This window comes from Pleurodeles waltl, chromosome 4_1, assembly GCF_031143425.1.
Source record: "Pleurodeles waltl isolate 20211129_DDA chromosome 4_1, aPleWal1.hap1.20221129, whole genome shotgun sequence".
Classification (NCBI taxonomy): Eukaryota; Metazoa; Chordata; class Amphibia; order Caudata; family Salamandridae; genus Pleurodeles; species Pleurodeles waltl.
In genome coordinates, this window is record NC_090442.1 from 832,146,945 (window position 1) to 832,169,016 (window position 22,072).

At 42.1% G+C, this 22,072-nt stretch overlaps 1 protein-coding gene across 2 annotated transcripts in view; it reads left to right on the top strand.

Moving 5' to 3' along the window:
- BBS10 (Bardet-Biedl syndrome 10) overlaps positions 1–14,325 on the top strand; it is a 103,511-nt gene extending 89,186 nt beyond the window's left edge. For both annotated transcript variants that reach the window (XM_069229574.1, XM_069229573.1), the window contains exon 3: positions 12,222–14,325. In XM_069229574.1, the coding sequence (XP_069085675.1) occupies positions 12,222–14,178 (1,957 nt within the window). In that variant the 3' untranslated portion in view covers positions 14,179–14,325. The remainder of the gene's footprint in view (positions 1–12,221) is intronic.
- Positions 14,326–22,072: the final 7,747 nt, after the last annotated feature.

Here is a 22,072-nt window from a genome sequence, read left to right on the forward strand (position 1 = left end):
GAGTCATCTAAGTCTCCTGAGCGGAAGGGAGGCTGTAATGAAGAATATACTAATGCATATGGTGGAGAATTTTTACCCCTCCATTCTCTGGGGCAAAAAAGCCTGCATCAGGCTATCCAAATTCCACGCAATTAGGTGCCGAAGCTGCCATTGCCGGAGACTCGGACGCCCAGCCTGTCAGGAACGCGTTAACCCGTCATGCTCTGCCAACACCTTATTCAGATCTGATCCCAGTGTTTTCCAGACACTAATTATTGATTTAATGCAATGGCCAATGATTTCGACCTTGACGGCCTCCCTTTCTAGTAATGCCCTTGATTTCCCTAAAGTAACAGTGCATGGCTTCATTAAGGGACTTCTTGAAGGCCCAGTCCAGGAGCATGCAGTCTTGCCATTTCCAGTTAGGCCTTGCTATATCTTGTCTTTCCCACTGTAAGCCAGGCAGTAGCAGATTGTTGTCAGATAATGGTCTTCCCCAACTATTTTGAGAGATACCTTCTATGATGGTATAACATTACAATGAAGCTAATCAGATGTGCAGGCCATACACTGGAGTGTAAAACACATGCTCCCTGAATTTAGCATGTTGTTGGAACAAAGCTCCTACAAGCTCCCAGCGTGTTACCTTCAATTTAACTTCCTGGTCACTCTTTCAACCATAGCACCAGACAGACTGAAATACGATCAGTCTAATCTAATGCCCATGGCCCAGTTATAATCTCTTTCTAGCATTGTTAGAACTTGTGGCCAGCTAGCCAACCGCTGTAATGATGTGGAGTTCAAGGCCATCTGGTCTGTATTAGTGGCATAGATGCTACGAACACTAATTCTCTCCCATCCAGTTTCCCCATCGACCACACGCAAACCGATCAATGTTAATATTAGGTCCTAATGCATGTTTCTTGTTCCCCATTTTTCTTTTCTTTTTTTGTAATACATGGAAGCCTGCAATCCCTGGATAAAAAACCTGTCTCAAATGTTCTAATTACAGTATAGTTGTGAAATCACTAGTCACCTGTAATAAGAAAATGGCATACCTGCTAATCTGTAATAATTTGTTTCAGTTGAGTTGTGACGTCACAATGCCTGCTGCTAGCAGACATTGTGAAGGGTAGGTCAAAGAGCACAATTACAGCTACTATTTTAACCACCTTCACAACTGAGAACTTGAACATCATGTGCTTGCAACAGAGTGATTACTTTTTAAAGCCACTATTTCGTCAGCCTGAGGCTTTTTTTATGATGAATGACGATCAGAATGCATGGTGCACTGACTTCTTCACAACTGAAGGTAGAAGGTGCCATGTGTCCTTCAGCTTTCACTGTGGTAAGTGCTTGTGGGCACAGGTCAGCTCCCTGAGCACCAAACACAATGGAAGAGGTAAAGCTTCCGACTGTACCTCTCCTTCGTGGATCCCTGATTAGGAATTGCTGTAAGAGGTCTAGCCCCGAGCAGAGACCTACCCTCTAGACACCAGGGGTACATTTCTTAATTAAAAAAAAAAAAAGAATGCTATGGTAGCCTCTCTATCGTGCCATCGTGCCATTGGGCCACACTGGTAACCCCTGAAGCCCATGTAGTCATTTGGGGTCAGATTAAGTGATTTAATCCCAATCTGCCTTCCCCAGAAGGGCAGAAAGTACACTTAACACCAGGGATGATTTTTAAAGAATGGGGTGGTGGCCAGCCTGTCCTTACATCCAGCCGCACCTCCTGTGACTAAAAGCTCACATACTTTTTGTCCCCCCACCGCACCTCCTGGGCAGATTGGGGGATTTGCCCCTAATCTGCCCTCCCTTGGGGGCAGAAAGCACACTGTAAACCAGGGCTAGTTAAAAAAAAAAAGTATAACAAAGACAGGCCATTATGACTTTGACAGGGCAGAAAGCATAGTGGTCACTAGGGAATTATTTTCTTTTCTTGAAAAAGAAAAAAAAGAAAACAAAGAATGGGCCTGTCCTGGCATCAGGCTGCATCTCCACTAAAACCAACACAAACCTTTGGCTCCTCTGGAGGACATAATAGGGAATTATCCCCCAATGTGCCCTTCCTTGCGGGAAAAAGGGACGGGGGGCAAAAGGACACTTGACTCTAGGGCCTCTACTACAGAAAGCTTCCTGAGGGACTGCAGGCATTTAAGCCCACTCATGACATCCAGGACCCATGCACTTTGATGCTTTAGAAGGAGGCAAAGATATTTGTACAGCCCTTTCTACAATATGGACAACAATGGTGCACATCTTGTGCCGGCTCTAATACAAGAGCCTGGGTCTGCATGTAAAGACAGAAACACTTTGCTTCTTTGCCCTTGCCATAATCTAAAGCAACGTAAGCACAGAGGGAAAATACCTATTGGGAGGTACACCAACTGTATGAGACATACAGGTGGTGCATGGTCTGCGTGGCCCCCAAGAATTCCCCTTGGGAGGTCTAGACAGAGGTCCTTAGGACCCCACAGGCATCGTCCTCTTCAAGGAAAGGTCAGTCCTCCTCCAATGAAAGACAGAGGAGGAGTTTCCTCCAGCAGCCCTGTGTTTCAGTATTGTACTCTCCTCAACCAAGGAATAAATGGTCAGCGCTAGCAACTGCACTGAGGACTGTAATCTGGTCCACTGCTCTGACTGCACAAAGCACACCTAAGTAAGGTCGTGTCATGGCATAAACCGGGACAATATGACCGATGTGAAATTCGGGCCCAAGATTTTTTTTGTTTGTATATTATTAAAAAAACAATAGTGTGGTGTAGTCTTTCTGGTATCAGGCCTCATCCTCCACCCGGTTGCCAAAATATTCTTTCTGATACCAGGTCCTAGCGCCCAAATAATATAGGCATTCTTATGGCAAGTGAAAGGAAATTTGGATTCCTTTAGGTGTAGGTTCAACATTTGGTACAGTAGGGGGGTTACTCTACCTTTCTTGGGTGACAGAAAACCTATCTTATGCCCCGGGGGTAGAACCAGATGCCAAGATGGTGCCCGTGGTGGGTTCTACTGTTTAGTGTCAGTATAAACAAGCCTGCACCCAAGTCTGTTTCTCACTTTTTTCTCCTAATAGTCTGGGATTTCAGACCTTTTCTCTGCCAGGGAAGGGCAGATAGGGCATAAATGTCCAAAGCTGTACCCACAAGGGGACTGAAAACTGACCAGGCTACCATAGAAAAAAGTGAGAAAAGGAGTGGGTTGGGGCTCTGTCCCATCTTCTCATCGGGCCCTACCCCTGGGCACCAGATGGTAATTCTGCCCCATGGAACGACAGAAGGGGGATTTTACCCTCTCTCTTCCAGCCCATACTTCAAAACTACACCAGGAGAAATTCTAGTTTAGTATCACTTGCCATGAGGAATGGTTTTAGTGATCCCATATGTCAAATCTACACCCAAAGAAATTTAAGTTTACTCTCACTTGCCATGTGGAATGGCTGTAATATTCAGGGTGTGCCTAAAACATCCAATTTCCTATCTCGTTCTACAGGGGACGGCTGCATCATTTGGACCCAGAGTTGGCCAGCTGTCAGAGAAACCTACCACCCCTGTGTATTTCTGCAACCTAAAGACGTAGGGAAATCGGGGTGGTGTGCTGATCCCAGCATGTTTTTGTACTCAGAATGCCCTGCAAATGTCAATGTTTGAGTCAAATAACACTTATCCCATTTGAAAAGTTAGAGGCCAAGGATTTATACTCTTTGTGTGAAGGGTATTGGTGTGACCATATATTTGAAAGAGTAAAATACCCTCTGTCAGATGTTAACTAGATATTGCAAGTCACCTCTAAGTTCCGTAATCTTGTAAGGCAACTTTGTATGGTCACTCAACTCCTTGGTGACTTGCTGTATCTTTGTAATGTACGGTATGGTATGGGATAGCTGTTAGACCTGGTATCCTTGGCATAGTCTCCCCTGTCTTTTTACGTCTGCTTCCTATGTTGTGACTGTGTGCTGGACTTTATTTTTGATGTTGGTACTCTGGGCACTTTACCACTGCCAAGCAGTGCTAAAGTGCAAGTGATCTCTGTGTAAACTGTATGTGTAATTGGCTTTTCCATGATTGGCATATTTGATTTACTAGTAAGTCCCTAGTAAAGTGAACCCACTTGTCAGGCCCAATTCTTCCCTTTTTGTACATGTAAGGCACCCCTAGGGTAGGCCCTGAGTAGCCTCATGGGCAGGGTGCAGTGTATGTTAAAGGTAGGACATGTACTGATGTGTTTTACATGTCCTGACAGTGAACTACTGCCAAATTCCTTTTTCACTTTTGCACGGCCTATCTCTCTCATAGGTTAACATGGAGACTGCCTTTTAATATCTTTTACGTGCAGTTTCCCATTGGGAGCAGATAGAGATTGGAGTTTGGGGTCTCTGAACTCACAAGTGAAAAATACACCTTTGGGTAAAGTTGTTTTTTAGACTGTCAGTTTCAAAAAGCCACTTTTAGAAAGTGGACATTTTCTTGCTTAACCATTCTGTGGCTCTGCCTGCTTGCGTATTCCACGTCTGGGTCAAACTGACAGTTGAGCTGTTGTGAATTCCCTCTAGACAGTGACACAAAGGGCGCTGGGTTGAAGCCTGCATATCCTGATGAGTCTCCTGGGCTTGAGTGGGGAAGAAGGAGCTTACACACCTGAAAGGGCTGTGCCTGTCCTCACACAATGCAGTCTCCAACCCCCTGGTGTGTGTCTGGGGCCAGGCCTGGGCAAGGCAGGATCTTTTGAACAACAGAGACTTTCCTTTGATGTTTGACTACTTCAAAGGCAGAAAGGAGTATAAGTAGTGGACCCAAAACCCCAGACTTTTAGATTACTTCTGGATCAAGAGGAACCTCTGCCAAGGAGAAGAGCTGGAAAAGGATTACTGCCCCTTTGCCTCTGAGTGTGCTTTGCAGGGTTGGCCTGCAGTTGCTGCTTCTGCCTGAGAGAGGAAAGAACTGGACTTTGCTGTCTTTTCCTGCTTGTGAAGTGTCTCCAAGGGCTTGGACTGAGCTTGCCCCCTGTTCTGAAGTCTCTCGGGCCATCAAAGACTTCCTCTGCCAGCACCTGGACTCTCTTGCTGAGACTCCTACCCTGCCAAGTGGTGCCTAATGCAGTCCCTGGGCCCTTGAAAGGAGAAGCTGGTGGAACCAAGATTGAAATTTATGCACAGGAGCCGTGCAGAAGAAAAATCGAGGCAGCACCTGCTTCACGACTGAAAAATCGATGCACTACCTGCATTGCGCCTGGAAAATCGACACAACACCACTGGCGGCTCCCAAAATCAACGCATCACCCACACAGCATGGCTCTTCACCACTGTGTGCCGGAATTTCTCATGTATTGTCGCTGTGCGTCAAAACCACAGTGAACCTGCACGGACCCGAGGTTGCCTGTCCAGAATTCGAAACCTCGCTCTCCTGTGGGACAGAAAAACATTGCATCGCCTACCTGACCGGAGAAGAAATGAAGCACGGCCTCACTTGCGAGTAAGGAATCAACACATCATTAACTTTTCTGATGCACGCTCGCCCGTGCGGCTTTATTTTTGATGCAAACCAGGTACTTTGTGTAAAAACAACGCATCCATTGATTTCTATGGATTAAGACACTTTTTAATTTCAAAATTCAGAATGTTTTGGTCTTGTTTGTTTTAGATAAATATTGGCTATTTTTCTAAACTGGTGTTGTGTCACTTTTGTTGTGCTTTCACTGTACTACTGTGTGTGTGGGTACAAATACACATTGCCTCTGAGATAAGCCTGACTGCTTGTGCCAAGCTACCAAGGAGGTGAGCCAGAGTTATCTGAGCTGTGTATCTCCCTTACCCTGACTAGAGTGAGGGTCCCTGCTTGGACAGAGTGCAAACTGACTGCCAACCAGAGACCCCATTCCTAACAATAACCATGTAATCCTATGCACTGTATGCTTAAGTTAGCATTAGTATGACTTGAACAAGATGTTTTTTCAAACATTTAAATGTTATTGAAATCAGGAAGTTGGATGCTCTACCCAACATTCAGAGGTATGTAGTAAGATTTTAAAACATAGATATGCTTGGCAGTGGGTGAACTTCAATTAAGCAAACTTTTTTAAAACATCTACTTATTGAATTGTGAGGAACAGTTACAGTTGCAAACCAAGTGATGCTATAAGAACGGTGTGACCCCTTTTCCAACTCTCTCTCCCAAATTCCCTCCAAACTGTCCCCAACAAATCACACTCACACCCCCAAACACTCAGACATAAGCACCATACCTTCTGTATCCGTCAAAGACATTCAGTATGAAAATAGTACAGATAAATTCACCAAAGTGCATGATACCATTAAATGTCACTGTGCAGTTGAAGTAACATTGGCCGCTCAATCTGGGGGTAACTTACAACAAATCCCTACTATCTCACTATTTGTACAAGATATAAGGGTACATAATAGTTTGGAAATTGCCTTTTTTTTTGTTCAAGTAGTTTGTAAGTCTTTGCATCACCTCTGTCTCTCATAGGGTCAAATACCATATCTCCAAAGAGGAACGCATTTGCCTCTTCAATTCCTGGATCTCACACAGACTATAAAAGATGATATATCAGTCTCCCTTGCCTACTATTCACCCCTTCCAGTATGCAGACTAAGCATATTTGCTATAAAAGGAAACCCTGCTACCCCTTTAACTGCTGCTGGAATTTCTTTCCAGTTTATTTGTATTTCCAAGTTTCTCATCAAATGGGCTTAGTTGTTTGTGTACACTGTCTTGTCCCCAACAATCGCCTGTAGATTTTGAAGCTGGTTGCAGTTGATCAGCATTTTTGTCTGCTGGTGAATGGGATCAATAGCTTCTCTTGAATTATTAATGAACAGCAGGCATATTGTTTTAGTTTAGAGAATCTAAATAAACAAAGGTGAATGAATAAGTTGAATAGTGTATCTGATAAAAACACTTGCCGCAGATTCCTTACTTTAGAATCTTCCCCCAGATGTGAGTCTGGATCCGGAAACTTGCAATGCGGATCCGATGATGGTTGTTCTGGCTTTTTTCAGCCTACTTAGATGTTTTTGTTGTATTGGAACAGTGTGCTTTCTATGTCTTCTGGGTTTATAACCTGTGGACGACAAATGGCTACAGACCCTCATACGGTATGCATGTATTGACTGGGTGAGCACTGGGTGTTTCTACCAGTGCGACTCCTGGCAGCAACTTTGGCCGAAGGCTCCACGACAGCACCAGATGAAGCTCCTTACGCAGCAGATGTCGGAGTCATCTCGGTCTTCCCGTCGATTGAGGTCTCCTTCGACGTCTGACGTCCATTCACGGAGCCGTTCAAGGAGTCGTTCTCATGGACACTGTTCTCCACCGCAAAAAAAAATAAGTCGTGTAAGCTGTCCAAGTAACAGAGGTTGCTGACTTCACCCCACACGACCTTCTGTCATTCCTCTGCTAAGGAGACGAGATCAGAGTCTGCCCCGCATCTCGCTCCCTTTCCAGAAGAAGGGGGCGACTCTAGACCAGTTGTGTGAATGTTATGCTTCCCTTTGCGCAAGATGTGTTCAGTTACCTCAATCTGGAGTGCCTGTGGGTCCCAAGGAGGTGCGAAGTGCCTTGACTGTATCCATGCCGGCGGGTTCACCCTCGGATTCAGTTAGGCATTTGGTGTCAGTTGGCAAAGCCGTTAAGGCGCCAGTGCACAGCCCTTTGGAGATCCCACCTTTGGTGCCTGCATTCGATCAACTGAAGCGACTCTGCTGGTGGCACCGATCACAGTTGAATCCCTCTCTCTGTCTGAAGTCAAAATTAACGTTGAGGAATCACCTTCTTGACATAAGGAACGGCACCAGTGATGCCTGTTATCATTGATCTTCCTCCACAAGAATCCCCTCATGTTGGTCCTACTGAGAGAGATGGTGGAGAGGCGGTAAAGCAGTCAGAACCTTCTAGAGGGGACGGCTGGTTAACTGATCTAGCTACGGCTAGTGGTTTGGATTCTTCTCCAGCCTCAGGCCTACTTTCACCTCAGGGACTTGCTATTGAGGTGAGCTCCTCCTTTGCAGACATGCTAAAGAGGGTGGCGGAAATGTTAGATCTGACTCTTCCGTAAGTAGAATTAGCTTCAGATCCCTAATTGATATCCTTCATCAAATCCAGCTACGGTTGAACAAGTGCTTCATTACAGCAAAGCACTACATGATGTCTTGCTGGGAGCTTCGGCTAAGCTTGATACAGGGGCCCCTGTTGACCGAGCTATATCCCACAATTACCGACCTGCCCCTGGTGAGCCACCCTGTCTGATAAGACATCCTACTTATCTAAGTTTAGTGGCACAGGCTGCTTTAGCTTTCTATTATATGGAGTCTCTCCAACATGTTCCACCTGATAGAGAGTCCAGGAGTCTAAACGTCTGTGGCAGGCATATTTTTTCCTCCACTAGTTCTAATCTACGCTCTGTGAACACATCTGTAGCTCTTGGACGTTTCTCTCATTCTTTGTGGGACTTATTAGTGAACATTTTACCTTCGCTTACAGAAGAAATCAGGAGCACTTTTTCTCCTATGCTTCTGGATGGACAGCACCAAGCTAAATTAATCATTCGCTGCGGCATGGATACCACTGATTCTATGGGTCGAGTTATGGCTTCCTCAGTTGTGCTATGTTGCCGTGCCTGGTTATGTACCTCAGGGTTTTCAGAGTCAGTCCAATCTACATTGATTAACATGCCTTGTGATGGTGCCCACTGACTCAGCATTGACATTTTTGATACAGTAGGGGTGAAGCATCAAGTTTGTTTGGTTCCTCTCTACTCTTTGGCTAGTTGATACCTTCTGTACTGTTAGTATGGTGTTACTTGTTCTTAGGAAATTCCACAAATGAGTCTTGCGTCGGCAGGGCCATGAGATTTTTTCCATGTATATATCTGTCATAAAGTAATTGGAATGCCTAGTGGTATTCATGCTTGGCAGGTGATAATTTTCCTTAACCTGTTATTAGAGTCATATAGCGCACTGAACCCTTATGGAGCTTGTCAGGCCTGATGTTCAAGGCTTCTTTCTGTATCATCATTACTTAACATAACGTAATGACTTTCTGCTTCAAATTTGTTAGCAATAACCTCCTAGAGGGTTATCACATTTTACAACACCTAAGTTAAGGTGATATTGTTTACTTTACTCTGAAGAAAAGCTTGTGCTTAAGAGTTGTTACCTTTATGGTACATGCCATACTCTAAGTGAAGTATTTAAGTATTTCCTAGTATGCTAGAGAGGAGTTATATAGAATATGCAATCCTTAATTTGTGAGCTATTACACCTTCCATGGAGGGTGCAGAATTGCTCCCTCTGCAGAGAGTTAGTTTTTCTAACTTGTGAAATTATGTGTATTTACTAATATCCCTTATAGGGAAATGGAAACATTACTAGCTCTTTGGGAGGGTTAGTATATTGTTTATTCTCTGTTCAAACTGATTTCTATATGGTTTCTACAACACTAAGGGTGTTAGTTTACTAAGTCCCTTTTGTACTGTCAAATAAGTTAGGGTTTCATTCCTTGTTTTGGTCCTAAAATGGCTCATCTTAGATACTCATCACAGTTGACGTATTTTCTACACTTTAGTGTAGACTGTTCTATGATATTCGCATTACCTTGAACATTATTATTTCTTTTCCTGACTTCTTTCAGTTGAAAATGGGTCTTCATAGAGATGTATCTCTTTGTAGATTCTGTTCAGTCGCTTTATAGACTGTTCAATATATGGACACTTTAGCAGTTGTTCTACATTTGTGCACTTTTATTCAAGACTTCCTTCTTTTCTGAAGGGTTGCCCTTTTCAGGGTTGCCTCTTCTTCTCTATGAAGATAGTTATATTCATTCTGTTTGATGAGGTTGATTATTGATTCCTTGTATAGGTACAAATATTTTCATCTTTACATGACTCTACTTGTCGTAAGTTAGCACTTGGAGTAGTGTTGACATAGGATGGATCATCAAACTCGGACAGATTCTTCTTAATTAAGAATCTGGTAATTTTTCTAGTTTTTCATCATTGATACCTTTTTCTGGTCATCTGTAGATTAGTTTTATTCACTATAAGACTCATAAATTGACCTTGGTATCCGCGCTCTACCAAGGCCCCTTTTGCAGATTTAAAAAAAAGTAAAAGTAATAATAATAAATACATAAAATAAATAAAGAGAATTATGTACATATATGTGTGTGTGTGTGTATCTATCTATATTTATATATATATATTTTTTTATATATATATATATATGTGTGTGTTTATTTATATATATATATATATCATTGATACTGCATAGGCTTTTGTTTGTTAAACTCCTCTGTCAGTGGAAATATATATTGAGAATATCTTAAGGGTGTTTTTATTATATCTGCTACTTTGCCTGTGGAAAACAGTATTTTTATATGCCAAATGATTATTATTGTTGTCTTCACCTTCTTTTTAATGAGGGCAATTATATGCTTTCTCTGCAAGGTCTTTTAGGGTATATCTTTACATATTAAGAGGTTCTTCTCCATGGCATGGATGCTGCTCTGTGTTCCAACAGGGAGGAACATGCAGTTCCAGTCTACATATAAATAGATTTATCTTCGCTAGCTCATTTGGTAATACTGTCCTAGGGTCATGGGTAGTCTTCTTACACATGTTTTCTTTCTTTATGATGACATTGCTGTAGTCCTTTTGACAGTATTGGCGAGTTGTTCGTGCATGGGTTCACATCTCGTTAAGGGAGCAACTTGCTTAATATTCAATTCTGTTAGTTCGCCTTTAACACCGATTGGAGATATTAACATGGATTTTCTTTATTCCATGTTTTTGATTGCTTATGACTCTTTATCAGTGGCTCCGACCAGGAGTCATTAGTCGTGAAATATGTTAGGGCTTATCTGCATTCTTATTAATGCCGGTCTTTTTGCATTACTCTAGACAAGTTTTGTTTTAAGAACATAGCTTTAATGGTATTGATCATGAGGTGATGCTATACCCATGTTTTTAAAGTTTTCATAACTTTTTATTAATTAGTTCTTTTACTAAAGAGGATGTTCTTCCTCAGAAGTATTATTACAAGTGTATAGTCTGTTTCTTCAGTACTAGGCCTATTTTCTTCTGGATAAAATACTTTCAATGTGGTTGGGTGCTTATGACACACAATTGAAATCCTAACTTGGATGACTTTGTTTCCATACTCTCCTTTTTTATGGTTTTATTTACCTGTGGTTACTTCCACAGGTTTGGATGTCACAGAGTATATTATTACTCTTTTTAATTATTATGATTGTCTGATCTATTTTCTTCTTGTTCTGACTGGTTTTACAATGCTTAGCTACTTTTTTGTGGGTCTCAGTTCGCAGTCCATCTTCTGGGTTACTATGTTTTGATATCTGATTCTAAAGTAAGGAATCTGTGTCTAGATGTCTCTATCAGATGAACAAGTTACTTATCTTTAATAACGAATTATCTGGTAGAGATAAGATCTAGCTGCAGATTCGTTAACGACCCTCCCACCCTCCCCGCTCTACAAACTGAGTTCCTCTTTTGTCTCAAAAAATGTTATTATGGAAATCAACACCTTGAATTAAGAATTTGGTGATTGTGTGACAAAAGGGTGTCTTTTGTTCAAAGCACACTGTTTTGATAGGCAGTTTCTAGGTGTGTCTCCACGTTTTGAGTGTAGAAAATCATCACGGAAGAAACTGACGGCACGTTGGCGAGGGAGTTCTATGAGGTCCGCTGACGTCACATCCGGTAAACGATTTTGATACGTAGTCATGCAACGCCCTCTAACAACACACTATTGTATTATGGAAACGGTTTTCGGATCTAGGTTAACGCCTGGGGGAAGATTCTAAAGTAAGGAATCTACGACTAGATCCTGTCTCTACCAGATAATGAATTACCAAAGGTAAGTAACTTGTTAGTTTTGCTTGTTCAATGGGATTGTATTGGGTAGGGCACAAACACTAACTAATCATCAGGAAATCAGGAACTTATTTTCTGGGCTTTACTATTGTTGAATGGTGTCACGAATCCTGTAAATTATAGATTATAATTAGCAGGTGTGATATCATTCATGTGAATTATGGTTTATGAAACTTCTGCTGTTTTTTTAATAACAATAACCTAACATGCAATACAAATCTTACATTGACAAGCTGAAAGAGCAAATTGTCGTGACTGAATATAGTGATATAGTAGTTTAAGAAACACTTTTACATGGTATTTTCTTTGCTTAAATGTTTTCCTCCTTCTTGCAGAATGATAGTGGGGTGTGCTTTGAAGCACTGCAGTGCAACTGGTGACGGCACCAAGTCATTCATCGTACTGCTCTGCGAAGCACTGAGAGGACTCAAAAGCCTTATTCATAAAAATGAAGGTGAGCTGGTTTGTGGACCCAAAATAAAAGGAACAAAGCATCGAAACCACAGCCATATGCTTAAAAAAATATGTCATTCCCTGCTGAGGTTTCAGATTGATGTGCTGGAGAAGATCATTGGCCGCCAACTTGGTAAGCATTTCTTGTCTGTGTTTCATCCACCCAACCAAAAAGCTGAAGTGTACAAAGATGCACTGACGTCAACTTTGGGAGCCTACTTCTCTGGAAAGATTGGAAAAATTAATCAGAAATTCATTACTGAAATGGCTACTGACTTTTTCATCAAATGTGTCGCTAGAGGATATGACATGGAAGACGTGGTGGGAGTAGTGGATGAATTCTTCTTTGAACTTCACACTCCTGCTTATGGCCTTCCTGTGGCAAAGTCAAGGGTTCTTCCAGGACTCGTGCTTCACAGAGACTTTGCTGTGTTCTGCCAAGTAGAGGGAGACCTTAGGGGACTCATTGTAACAGAACCCGTCCACTCTGGCCTTGCCACTACCGGTTTTGACATTGCAGTCAACTCTGAAGCACAGTTTCTTCGCTTTCAGGTCGAGGCAACTAAAAGAACAGAAGGTTTCATGAAACATCTGCAGAATAATGGTATCAACCTTATTTTATCCAGTGTCAAGCAGTCAGAAACGGCTCTTTACTGTTGCAGATTATATGGAATCTCACTTGTAGACTGCCTTTCAGCAGAAGAAATCTCTCTCCTCTGCAGAGTCACAGGGATATCACCTGAATACAAGCCCTCCTGGGAGAGGTCACAAGGCACGTTCACAGAAACTCTCATAGCAACATTCTGTCGTCCAATTATACTCGGTTCCCACAGGTATGTGCACCTGGGTGTGGTCAGCACTGGTGCCTTTGAGCCACACTGTGTGGTCCTCTGTGGGCCAGTGAAAGGCCTCACAGAGCAACACATCTCTGCTTTTCATGGAGCATGCAAGATGGTGCGTCAGCTGCTCAAAGAGCTTGATGCTATTTGTAACCAAGATTCAGATGAGGAAAAGGAGACAAGTGGCCAATGTTTCCGACATGAGGATGTTTTCTCTAATTGTGGCATGCAGCTAGAGCGCAACGACAAACAGAAGGATAGACAATACATAGCCTACTCTACAGGGAGGGTTGTTGATCATGTGGAAAATGAAACAAATTTGCAAAACAGATCCAGAGAGAAGGCAACTTTGCATGTTGAATCCGAAAGCAAGGAAATACTTCCCAACGCGCTGCACACAGTTTCTACCAACAACAGTGCCAGCAAGCCACACACTGAATTCCAGGCTGAACAGAGTATGCAAGGAGAAAACTCAGAAGAAGAAAATAACACATTGCACATTACTCAGCAGTTGAGCGCCAAAGGGGCCTGCCGGGAATCTACCCAACACCAAGCAAATTGTTTGCAAAGTGAGGCCTGTTCCAGTGGGTGTTACAGATATCGCGAGTCATTCATACCAGCCGGGTCAGTCATGCCAGTCGGAGGAACCTTTGAGATCCTGTTACATTATTATTTAAATCAGTATGCGGCACAAAGCAAACATTCAGAGCTTGCACAGGTCACCACATTAGTTGCAAACACACTATTGGGTATTCCAAGAAACCTTCACAAGATCCCCAAAGGAAATACACAATTTCTGCAAGCCTACACTGCGGCAATCAATGCTGTGCGATCGAGCAAGCCAGTGCTTGTGAATCAGAAAGGCCTGGAGTCTGTCAGCTGTAAATACCAGCTGCTGGCTTCTGTGTTTCATTGCATCACCAGCCTTGTGACAATTGATTCAGTGATTGGCATTAAGAAAGAGCCTCAAAATATTGATGATAGTGAATCTGAAATATGAATCCGGAAAGTCATGATTGTTTTTCATCTCGTAGAGATTACAGCCTTTCTTAGGTTTCCAGTTCTTACTCCATGTACAGCCATATAACAGTTCTTAGTGTTGTATGCACCCAGCAATGGGAAAATTAAATGTCTCTTTTTTTCCTGTTTTAAAGATGTGTTTATTTGCTGTTAAAACCCCACCTGCTTGTTTATTCTTTATGCTGTGTAAAGTGTATAATACAATTGGGAATATCTATTTGTCCATGAGCGTCTCTTGGCAAAAGGAGCTCAACAGCTTTTAAGAAATACAGATGTCAAAATGAAGAATGTACGTTTACAAACTATGATTGGAATAACCGGCGTGGCATAGGTAATCGGTTATATTGCATTGAACTATGTGTTCTATAACATGACATTGATCTAACCTCTACATCGCAAGGTAAGTCTAAGTGACTAGATGTGGAGTTAACAATAGTAATTGTATGCTTTCCTTGATAATATAGTGGATGTTATTTTTTTGTAGGTTGATATCAACAACTGTGTGTTTAATGAGGATATTAACTTGGAATTATAGAGTTCAATTCATGTTGCTTTGAATTATTTATGTATTATTTGTATTTAAAGTGTAACATAGCAGAGGTAAAGCTTCCCTGTATGACCCGCTTGCTACAGCAAAGCAGCACTCGGGTATTACAGACTAAGACCCGGATGAGCTTGCTATTTAGTTCAGGCACCTGTAATGCACTGTGTTACAGTGTTTTGTTGTGGGGGTCTGTGGGACGCAACTCCATAAGGACGCAAGATGTTAGACTAAAGAGCAAGGAGATGGTTATACGGATGGATAGGAGCACGTAATGATATATGCCAGAAACAAAGAGGTGCCACCTGGGAGCAAGACAGGGAAGGCAAGGCAGCCATAAGGTTACAGAAACGAAGAGCATCCAAGACAGTGGGCAAACACACTGGGTTACCATTGGGGCAAATGCAGGTAAGACTCAGAATTTCTCCCACAACACAAAAAAACTCAATGTATCTGTTCAGATTATTCTTAAAGATATTGGCTCTGCGAGCCCTGTGGAAAGGGGACAGTATACGTTTTTCTGCATCTGGACTCTAGGGCACAAAAATTTTTTTTTTTTTTTTTACATACAGGACAGAAGCCTCAATGGATCTAGCTGGAAACATAATGGAGATTCACAACAAATAATTGCATCACATTGTCAAGGCACTTTAGACTAAATGAAACACAAAACAAAGCATATGGTAAAGTGTACCTCCTCGATTCCAAACAGATGCAGGTGGGGAAAAATCGTAACTAAAACTCGAAAGCCCAAAGAGATACCAACACAAGGTGAGCAGCAAAGATTGCACCGTCAAAAAGCACAGAGAGAAGTAAGAGAGAAGGACAGAAGAAACAGCAGCACAAGCACTGTACCTGCATGACAAAAGACAAAGCTGGAGACGGATGTGAGCAAGTCAAATACATGGACCCTAATGAGTATAGCAAGCTTGCAAGAGCAGTATATCAAAGTAACGCGGGGGATGGAATAAGGCAGAACACATACTAGGTTCTGTAATAAGCAAGGCAGGACAAAATCAGAGACTGAATATATTGGGGCAAGGACAAGAAGCATAGAATCTAACAAGCAAAATACATAAACCTCAAGGTATACTAAAAAATCTAAAAGGGAAACCCAAACAATGGGTAGATAACATAAGGAGCAAAAGCAAGGAGACTACGAAGCACACAGAAAGAACAAACTATGAAGCATAACAGAGAGGGAGCAGGTCAGGGGCTACAGCTGCCAACTGGCTAAAAAGAAAAGTGATGAAAGCAAAATGCAACATAAGGCTTCTGAAAAATCTGCAGGACGTTGGCAAGAACATGACACAGACTTTGATAGAAGTAAGTTGGGAATGGTGCATCAAACGGGCAACAAGAGTTCAGTACACAGAGTTTATCAAACAGTTCAAGAACATGGATGTTTAGGCATTGGTAGTTTCCAGGCACCCATATGCTCTCGTTTAATCACAAAATTGGGCTACACAAAACCAGTCACCAGTGTTTGTAAGCATGTTTTCTGATAAGGGCTGTAAACAAGCTAATCTAAGGACGTGTGGTATTGCTCAGAGGTTGCCAGGTTGTTGTGACACACATACTGCGATATGTAGTCCATTGATACAAATGTAGATTGTCTATTGTGTCCAAGATTGCAATGGTCTGCAGGCAGTAGTCATATTGGGGTTTTTGAAAAGTTTATTTGATGGTTTCTGGTCTGCAGCTGTTCAGTGTACAGTAGCTCCAAGAGGCAAAAGGACGCAATTGTAGCATTCTCCTGTATGCTTTATCATATTAAATTGAGACCGAATGAAACTGTTAACTACAATAACGTTTACCATTATATCCACACTTTAGAGTGTAGGTGCATAGAACAGCTGTCTGGTAATGTGACCGTACTTTGTAGAACCTAATAATTTTGGGCCATATAGCAGAGACAGACTGGAAATAAAATTCAACCCTAGCAAAAATGTTCACCCCTGCTCCTCACTGCAGGAAGCTGCACCTAAAATGGATAAATAGGAGTACGGTTGAGTCATAACAGCCCACCCAGCTCTGAAGCCAACCCTCTAGCCTCCAACCCACTGGAATATACCAGTTTGGTTGTGCTAGGTGGTCCTTCAGACAATGATTCAGCTTACTGAAATAGCCACAATTAAATGAATCCTAAATGACAGAGCCTTAAAAGGACATAGTTCTTACAGTCAAGTGAAAGGTGTGCTGGTCTTAGGCTTCTAACCTGCCAAGGATTCTATAACCAACTGAGAAGAAATATCCTGGGGCGGAATCAGTGATCCAAATGCTGCAAAGACGAGGCGAGCACTTAAGGATTTATGCATCTTGACAATGCAATTCTCAAATCTCAGAAACAGAGGTAGAACATTTAATGGAGAGGAGCTGAGAACATGGCAGACTCAACCACCGATTCTTTTGTATCTAGTCAATCAGGGTGGTGATTATCTATGAAAAGGCATGCGTACTTAGCAAAGATTTTTTTTAATGGCACTCTTTTGTTTGCTGGAAGCCAATGACGTGGTCACAGTGCATGAATGTATTGGTCCTGTTGTTTTCAGACGGAAAACCTGTTGGGTGTTTAGATTTTAACTCTTTGGTGTTTAAAGAGAATTGCTTTAGGGAGGACCACAAGTAAGCTGGCGTAGTCATGATGAAGGAGGAGCATGACAACGACAGGCTTTAGAAAGATTTTCCCAGAGCAGTGGAACAATGTTAGGTCTTGGAGAACTTGTTTAATTGGATGGTGAATGATTGATCACTATTGAAGACTACTACTAGGTTTCAAGCGTTACCTGTTCGTATAGGTGGAGATAATTATTCGTCAAGGCAAATAAATGGTAAGGGATAAGGGTGACATGGTACAGGAGATTGTTTTCTGCTTTATCTCACCAATTTCTGGACATTGCTGGGTTAATCAGTGTGGCATCTGTGCACATGTGGAAACCTATCCTTTATGAATCTAAGATGAAAGTGAGGGGGCCTCTTTAAATGTGAATTAGAGTTAATAATAAGGCAGAGTTCTGGTGGATGCCACATTTACAGTTGAATATTCTGGAGATTAATCAAAAGTTACTTAGGACGGGCTCAAACCATGTGAACACGGTTCCTCTGATGTAGGCTGAGCTAGACATCTATTGATTAACTGCTGATGGTCAGTTGTGTTTAGAGGTCTAACAGAAGTTGAGTGCCAGGGTGACCATGATTGCAGCAATTGATTAGCTTCTTAGTTAACTCTAGAGATAAACTTTAATATATGATTGACTTGGAAGGTCCTCTACCTTCTGAAAGATCCTGAGAACAAGTCAGTTCTGTTCATGCCTCTAAATCAGTAAAGTATTTCCCTCATCATTATCCTACTACACCAGGACCTTCTAAAGAGGGGGCAAAGTGTTACTTGCACTCACAAGCTTGATTTGAGCAGTACCTCTGACCGTGTTCTTTCCTGGTAGATATTCTCAGAGACGTTCCAGCCTGTGTGTTGAGAAAGAGAGAGACAAAAACACACACTGAGTATTAGTTGGCATTGCCATAGAAGTCTCAGGTGCTGCAGGCCTCAGTGTTTGTATCATGTCTCCTCCGAGTCTGCATTTCAAACCTAAATCAATCCAGGCCAGGATATCTGTTGGGGGTGGGTGTGAGAGTTGTGAAAGTCCATTTTTTAATTTCTTTCAGATATGGGAGACAGATTGAATATGGTGGAAACACCTTCTGGAGTAATTTGTGACCTCTAACTATATAAGCAAGACTCAAGTATAGAGCTAAATGTCTCAACATTGTATCCTAGATTGCTAACGTGGTTCCATTTTAGGATTTTTTTGTGCACTCTGGAATCTTTCATGCACATGTTAGCAAGCACTGACTTGCCTGGGTCCTGCAGTTTTTTCCCAATGGGCGTTCTTGTTGCTTTTTTCTACCTGCCTGAATTCCAATAAACAAACCCTGAACTCGGGGAGTGAAGGTGAAGTCCTCTGGCATTTCCTAGTGGCAAAAAAGCAAGACAGTTTGCTTCCCACTTAGACCTGTGCTTCACACTGCCTTATTGATGCCTTCAGTTTCTGGTCTGGTTTGATGAATCATCTCTGCTTTATTGAAAGTAATCTTTCTTTGACTAGCACAGGCTAATGTTTGTCCCTCCACCTTTTTCTGGGACAGAAAGAATGTCTGTCAGGCTGTCATTTTCGAGACGAGCAGCCAGGCGCAGTAATGCACTAAATGCACAAGCATCTGACTGACTGAGCCAGAATTTGCAGGGCTGTAGATTTCACAGCTGGTGGGCGTCGCCTCCTCAGCCTGGAAACGTCTTCTCTGCGCCTCTCCCCCATATTGCAGGGAAGCGTCGCAGATAGACTCAGACCTGGATACTTCATTGTTAAGCTATGAAGTGCCAACGGCCAACTGTCCATCAGTAACACTCATAACAGAATGAGCTGAGGTCAGGAACTATCACTGACCCCATCCCACTCTACGCCGAAGAAAGAACGGCTCTCCTCTCATTGGCTGTTCTTTTACAAGGTCAGCAAATGAGAGAAGGCGGTAGGATCTTTATTGCCTCCCCAACCCTGTAACCGAATCCTAAAGGAAAACAGATTGCTTCCCTCTCGCCATCTGAGATCAACTTCACAACCCCGAAACAGTTTTTTATGTTGGATGTGTGCATGTGTGTATATATGAGTGTTTGTGTATTTGTGGATGTGTGCACGATGTGAATCTGTATGGTCATGTGTATGTATTGAATGTATGTGCGGGCATGTGGAAAAAAAGCGTGTGCATGCGCCACCACTGCTACACATTACGGGCTGCCACTATTCTCTCCATACTTTATAGTTAACCCTTTTCCTGGCGGGTGTAAATTGTGGGGTTAAATATATCGTAATAGCAGGAGGGTATAGAGGTCAGAAACTTCCATATCTCTCAGTCACGCCAGCCAGTGACCTCGCTGCAGAAGAGTTGATGCGTCTCACAGGGACATGCCTGCCACTGCCTCTTCCACGTGGGCCCACTATTTATAAAATCACTTATGTATCCATTCCCTAACTATTAATAAAAGGTGCGCCTTTGAATAACGGATTAAGTACGGAAAGCCTAAACCACCCTTGCTCCATGGGGAATTCGCCAATGAGGCTGACAGCCTTGGAGCTTTGCCCTCACGTATAAAGTCAAGAGATGCTTCTAGAGGTCCTGGAGCACCCTTTCCTCAACCCCAGCAAGAAATGCACAAAAGACATCCAAAAGGTGCAAAATCAGTGTTCCCTTCACTGCCAAGGTGCAGCCCTATTCTAACACAAACATGAATTGCCAACTGACGAGATCAGTTCTTAAAGACTTGAATAGTTCCAGAAGGTTTGCCTCATATTATCAGATAACGTTCATATGGATCCCCAGACACTTGACTGATTTTTCCACAATTTGCAACGTAACTGCTTTCCAAATTCTTTCAATGTATAACTTCTGGGAATTTATTCTCCTCCATACTGACCCGGACTCCTGACATTCAGCCAAAGTTCGACAAACCTACAACAAAGCTGGAAACGAGGAGCAAAGGCCAGTGAGGAAGACCATAGTGTAATCTGCAAATATTTGCATTTTAAAGACATCACTCAGAAACTATTAGCCTTTCTTCTGTCCTCAGACTGGACCCAAACCATTCTTTTTTTATTCAGGTACTTAATGACTGAGACTATTCCAGCCAAACTTGAAGCCATAATAATGTGAATCATGCCTCTGGAATATTACAATTTGACCAGACACAAATTCAGAGATAGCTAAATAATAACGGAAGGAAAATAACCAGGAATATAATGATTGTCTTCACTTCACTACAATTAAATTACAGCCAACTATCAATATTGTTTATGATTGATTCTGCCACTAAACATGAAAGTATGCCCGCATACCACACTGAGCTTTGTTATCCTAACTGAAATACATAACTATAGTGTCTTTCACATAGGAGAACCAACCAGCTTATGTATGGGGGGAAAACATATCAGTTCATCTCACACTTATCTAAAAACAGGCTAAACAAAACAGATAAAATAATGTTTTTGCACTTATGTCGTTCTGTGTCCAGTCTGATAAAGTTCCAAACAGGACGAAAGAGGTGTAAAGTTTCCTCTTGACCAAAAATGTGACTTACCATCTTATCCACCTCATTGCAGTAATTGCATAATGCAGAACAGTAAAAACGTTTGGACATCTGCTCAAGGGGCTTCCAGATTCATTGTGTATCTCTTTGTCGGTTTCCACTTGTGCATGGCATAGAAATAGATATGCTTCAACCTGGGTGACTTTACCAAGCTCCTGAGATTTCTGCCAACTGAAAATGTTGCTGTTGCACCTTTCACATAGAATCCATTATCAACATTTCATTTTCCAAGAAGAAGAAGGAGGTAGCTTGTGGGTAGCCCTGCCAGTGTATTGTAAATGTTTTTACGTAATCAGGCTGGAATTTGGATCTTTATTTAAATTAAGGGCTTCGCCTGGAGGTGCTTGAACCTTGAAAGTTTATCCTGGGTAGCAGCCTTAAGGTCCTCCCGGTCACAGAATGAAGATTGATGCAGGTGTAGCTTGTCCTCAATGATAGTACTTCTAGCTTGTAGACATGGCACCATTAAAACACCCTTTAAAATTGTCCAGTGAGCTTGGTAATATGATTAATATGGGAACTAATACTTTCCACTCGCATCACTTCACATAAGAGATCAAATACTTTAAAATGTTAACACATTTGCATGTGGAGAATTTGTGTCTGTGGCCAAACGTCTTTAGACGTCTGACTCGCTTAAGAGCCCAAATTAACAACTCTAATTTGTATAGTTGACCTTTGGAAGAACCAACATTTTTATCATAAAATCTTCCAGTGATTGTTAAAGGTGTCCGGTTCCAACTTGCAGGGTTTCCTTCATATCAGTTCTTCCCTTCCTACCTTTAATTCTACTAACTTGTCATTATGAAATGTAATGAGATGTGATTCATAATTCCAGTGAAAAGAGAGAATGTCCGACATTTACTTTGTACTCTGACTGCCTAGCTGTGGAAGTGCTAGATAATACAGAGGAGGGGCAGGGATATAAATAAGTATATTGTCAGCATTCAGGGTACTATTTCTGCACCAACCATTACACCAAAAATAAACGATCCGCACTTCTTGCAAAAGGCTTGATATAAAAATCAAACTGCTGGAGTCGAGGGACAGCCCTGGCAAGTCCGTCTGTATATCATCAGTTTATCCATGGGTACCTCTTTTATCATTACTCTTGCTTAAAGAGAAGTATGCAGCTGTTGTAGTCCCTGGATAAACTTTATTCAGTCTAACCATCAGTATTTCTGCAAAAAGCTT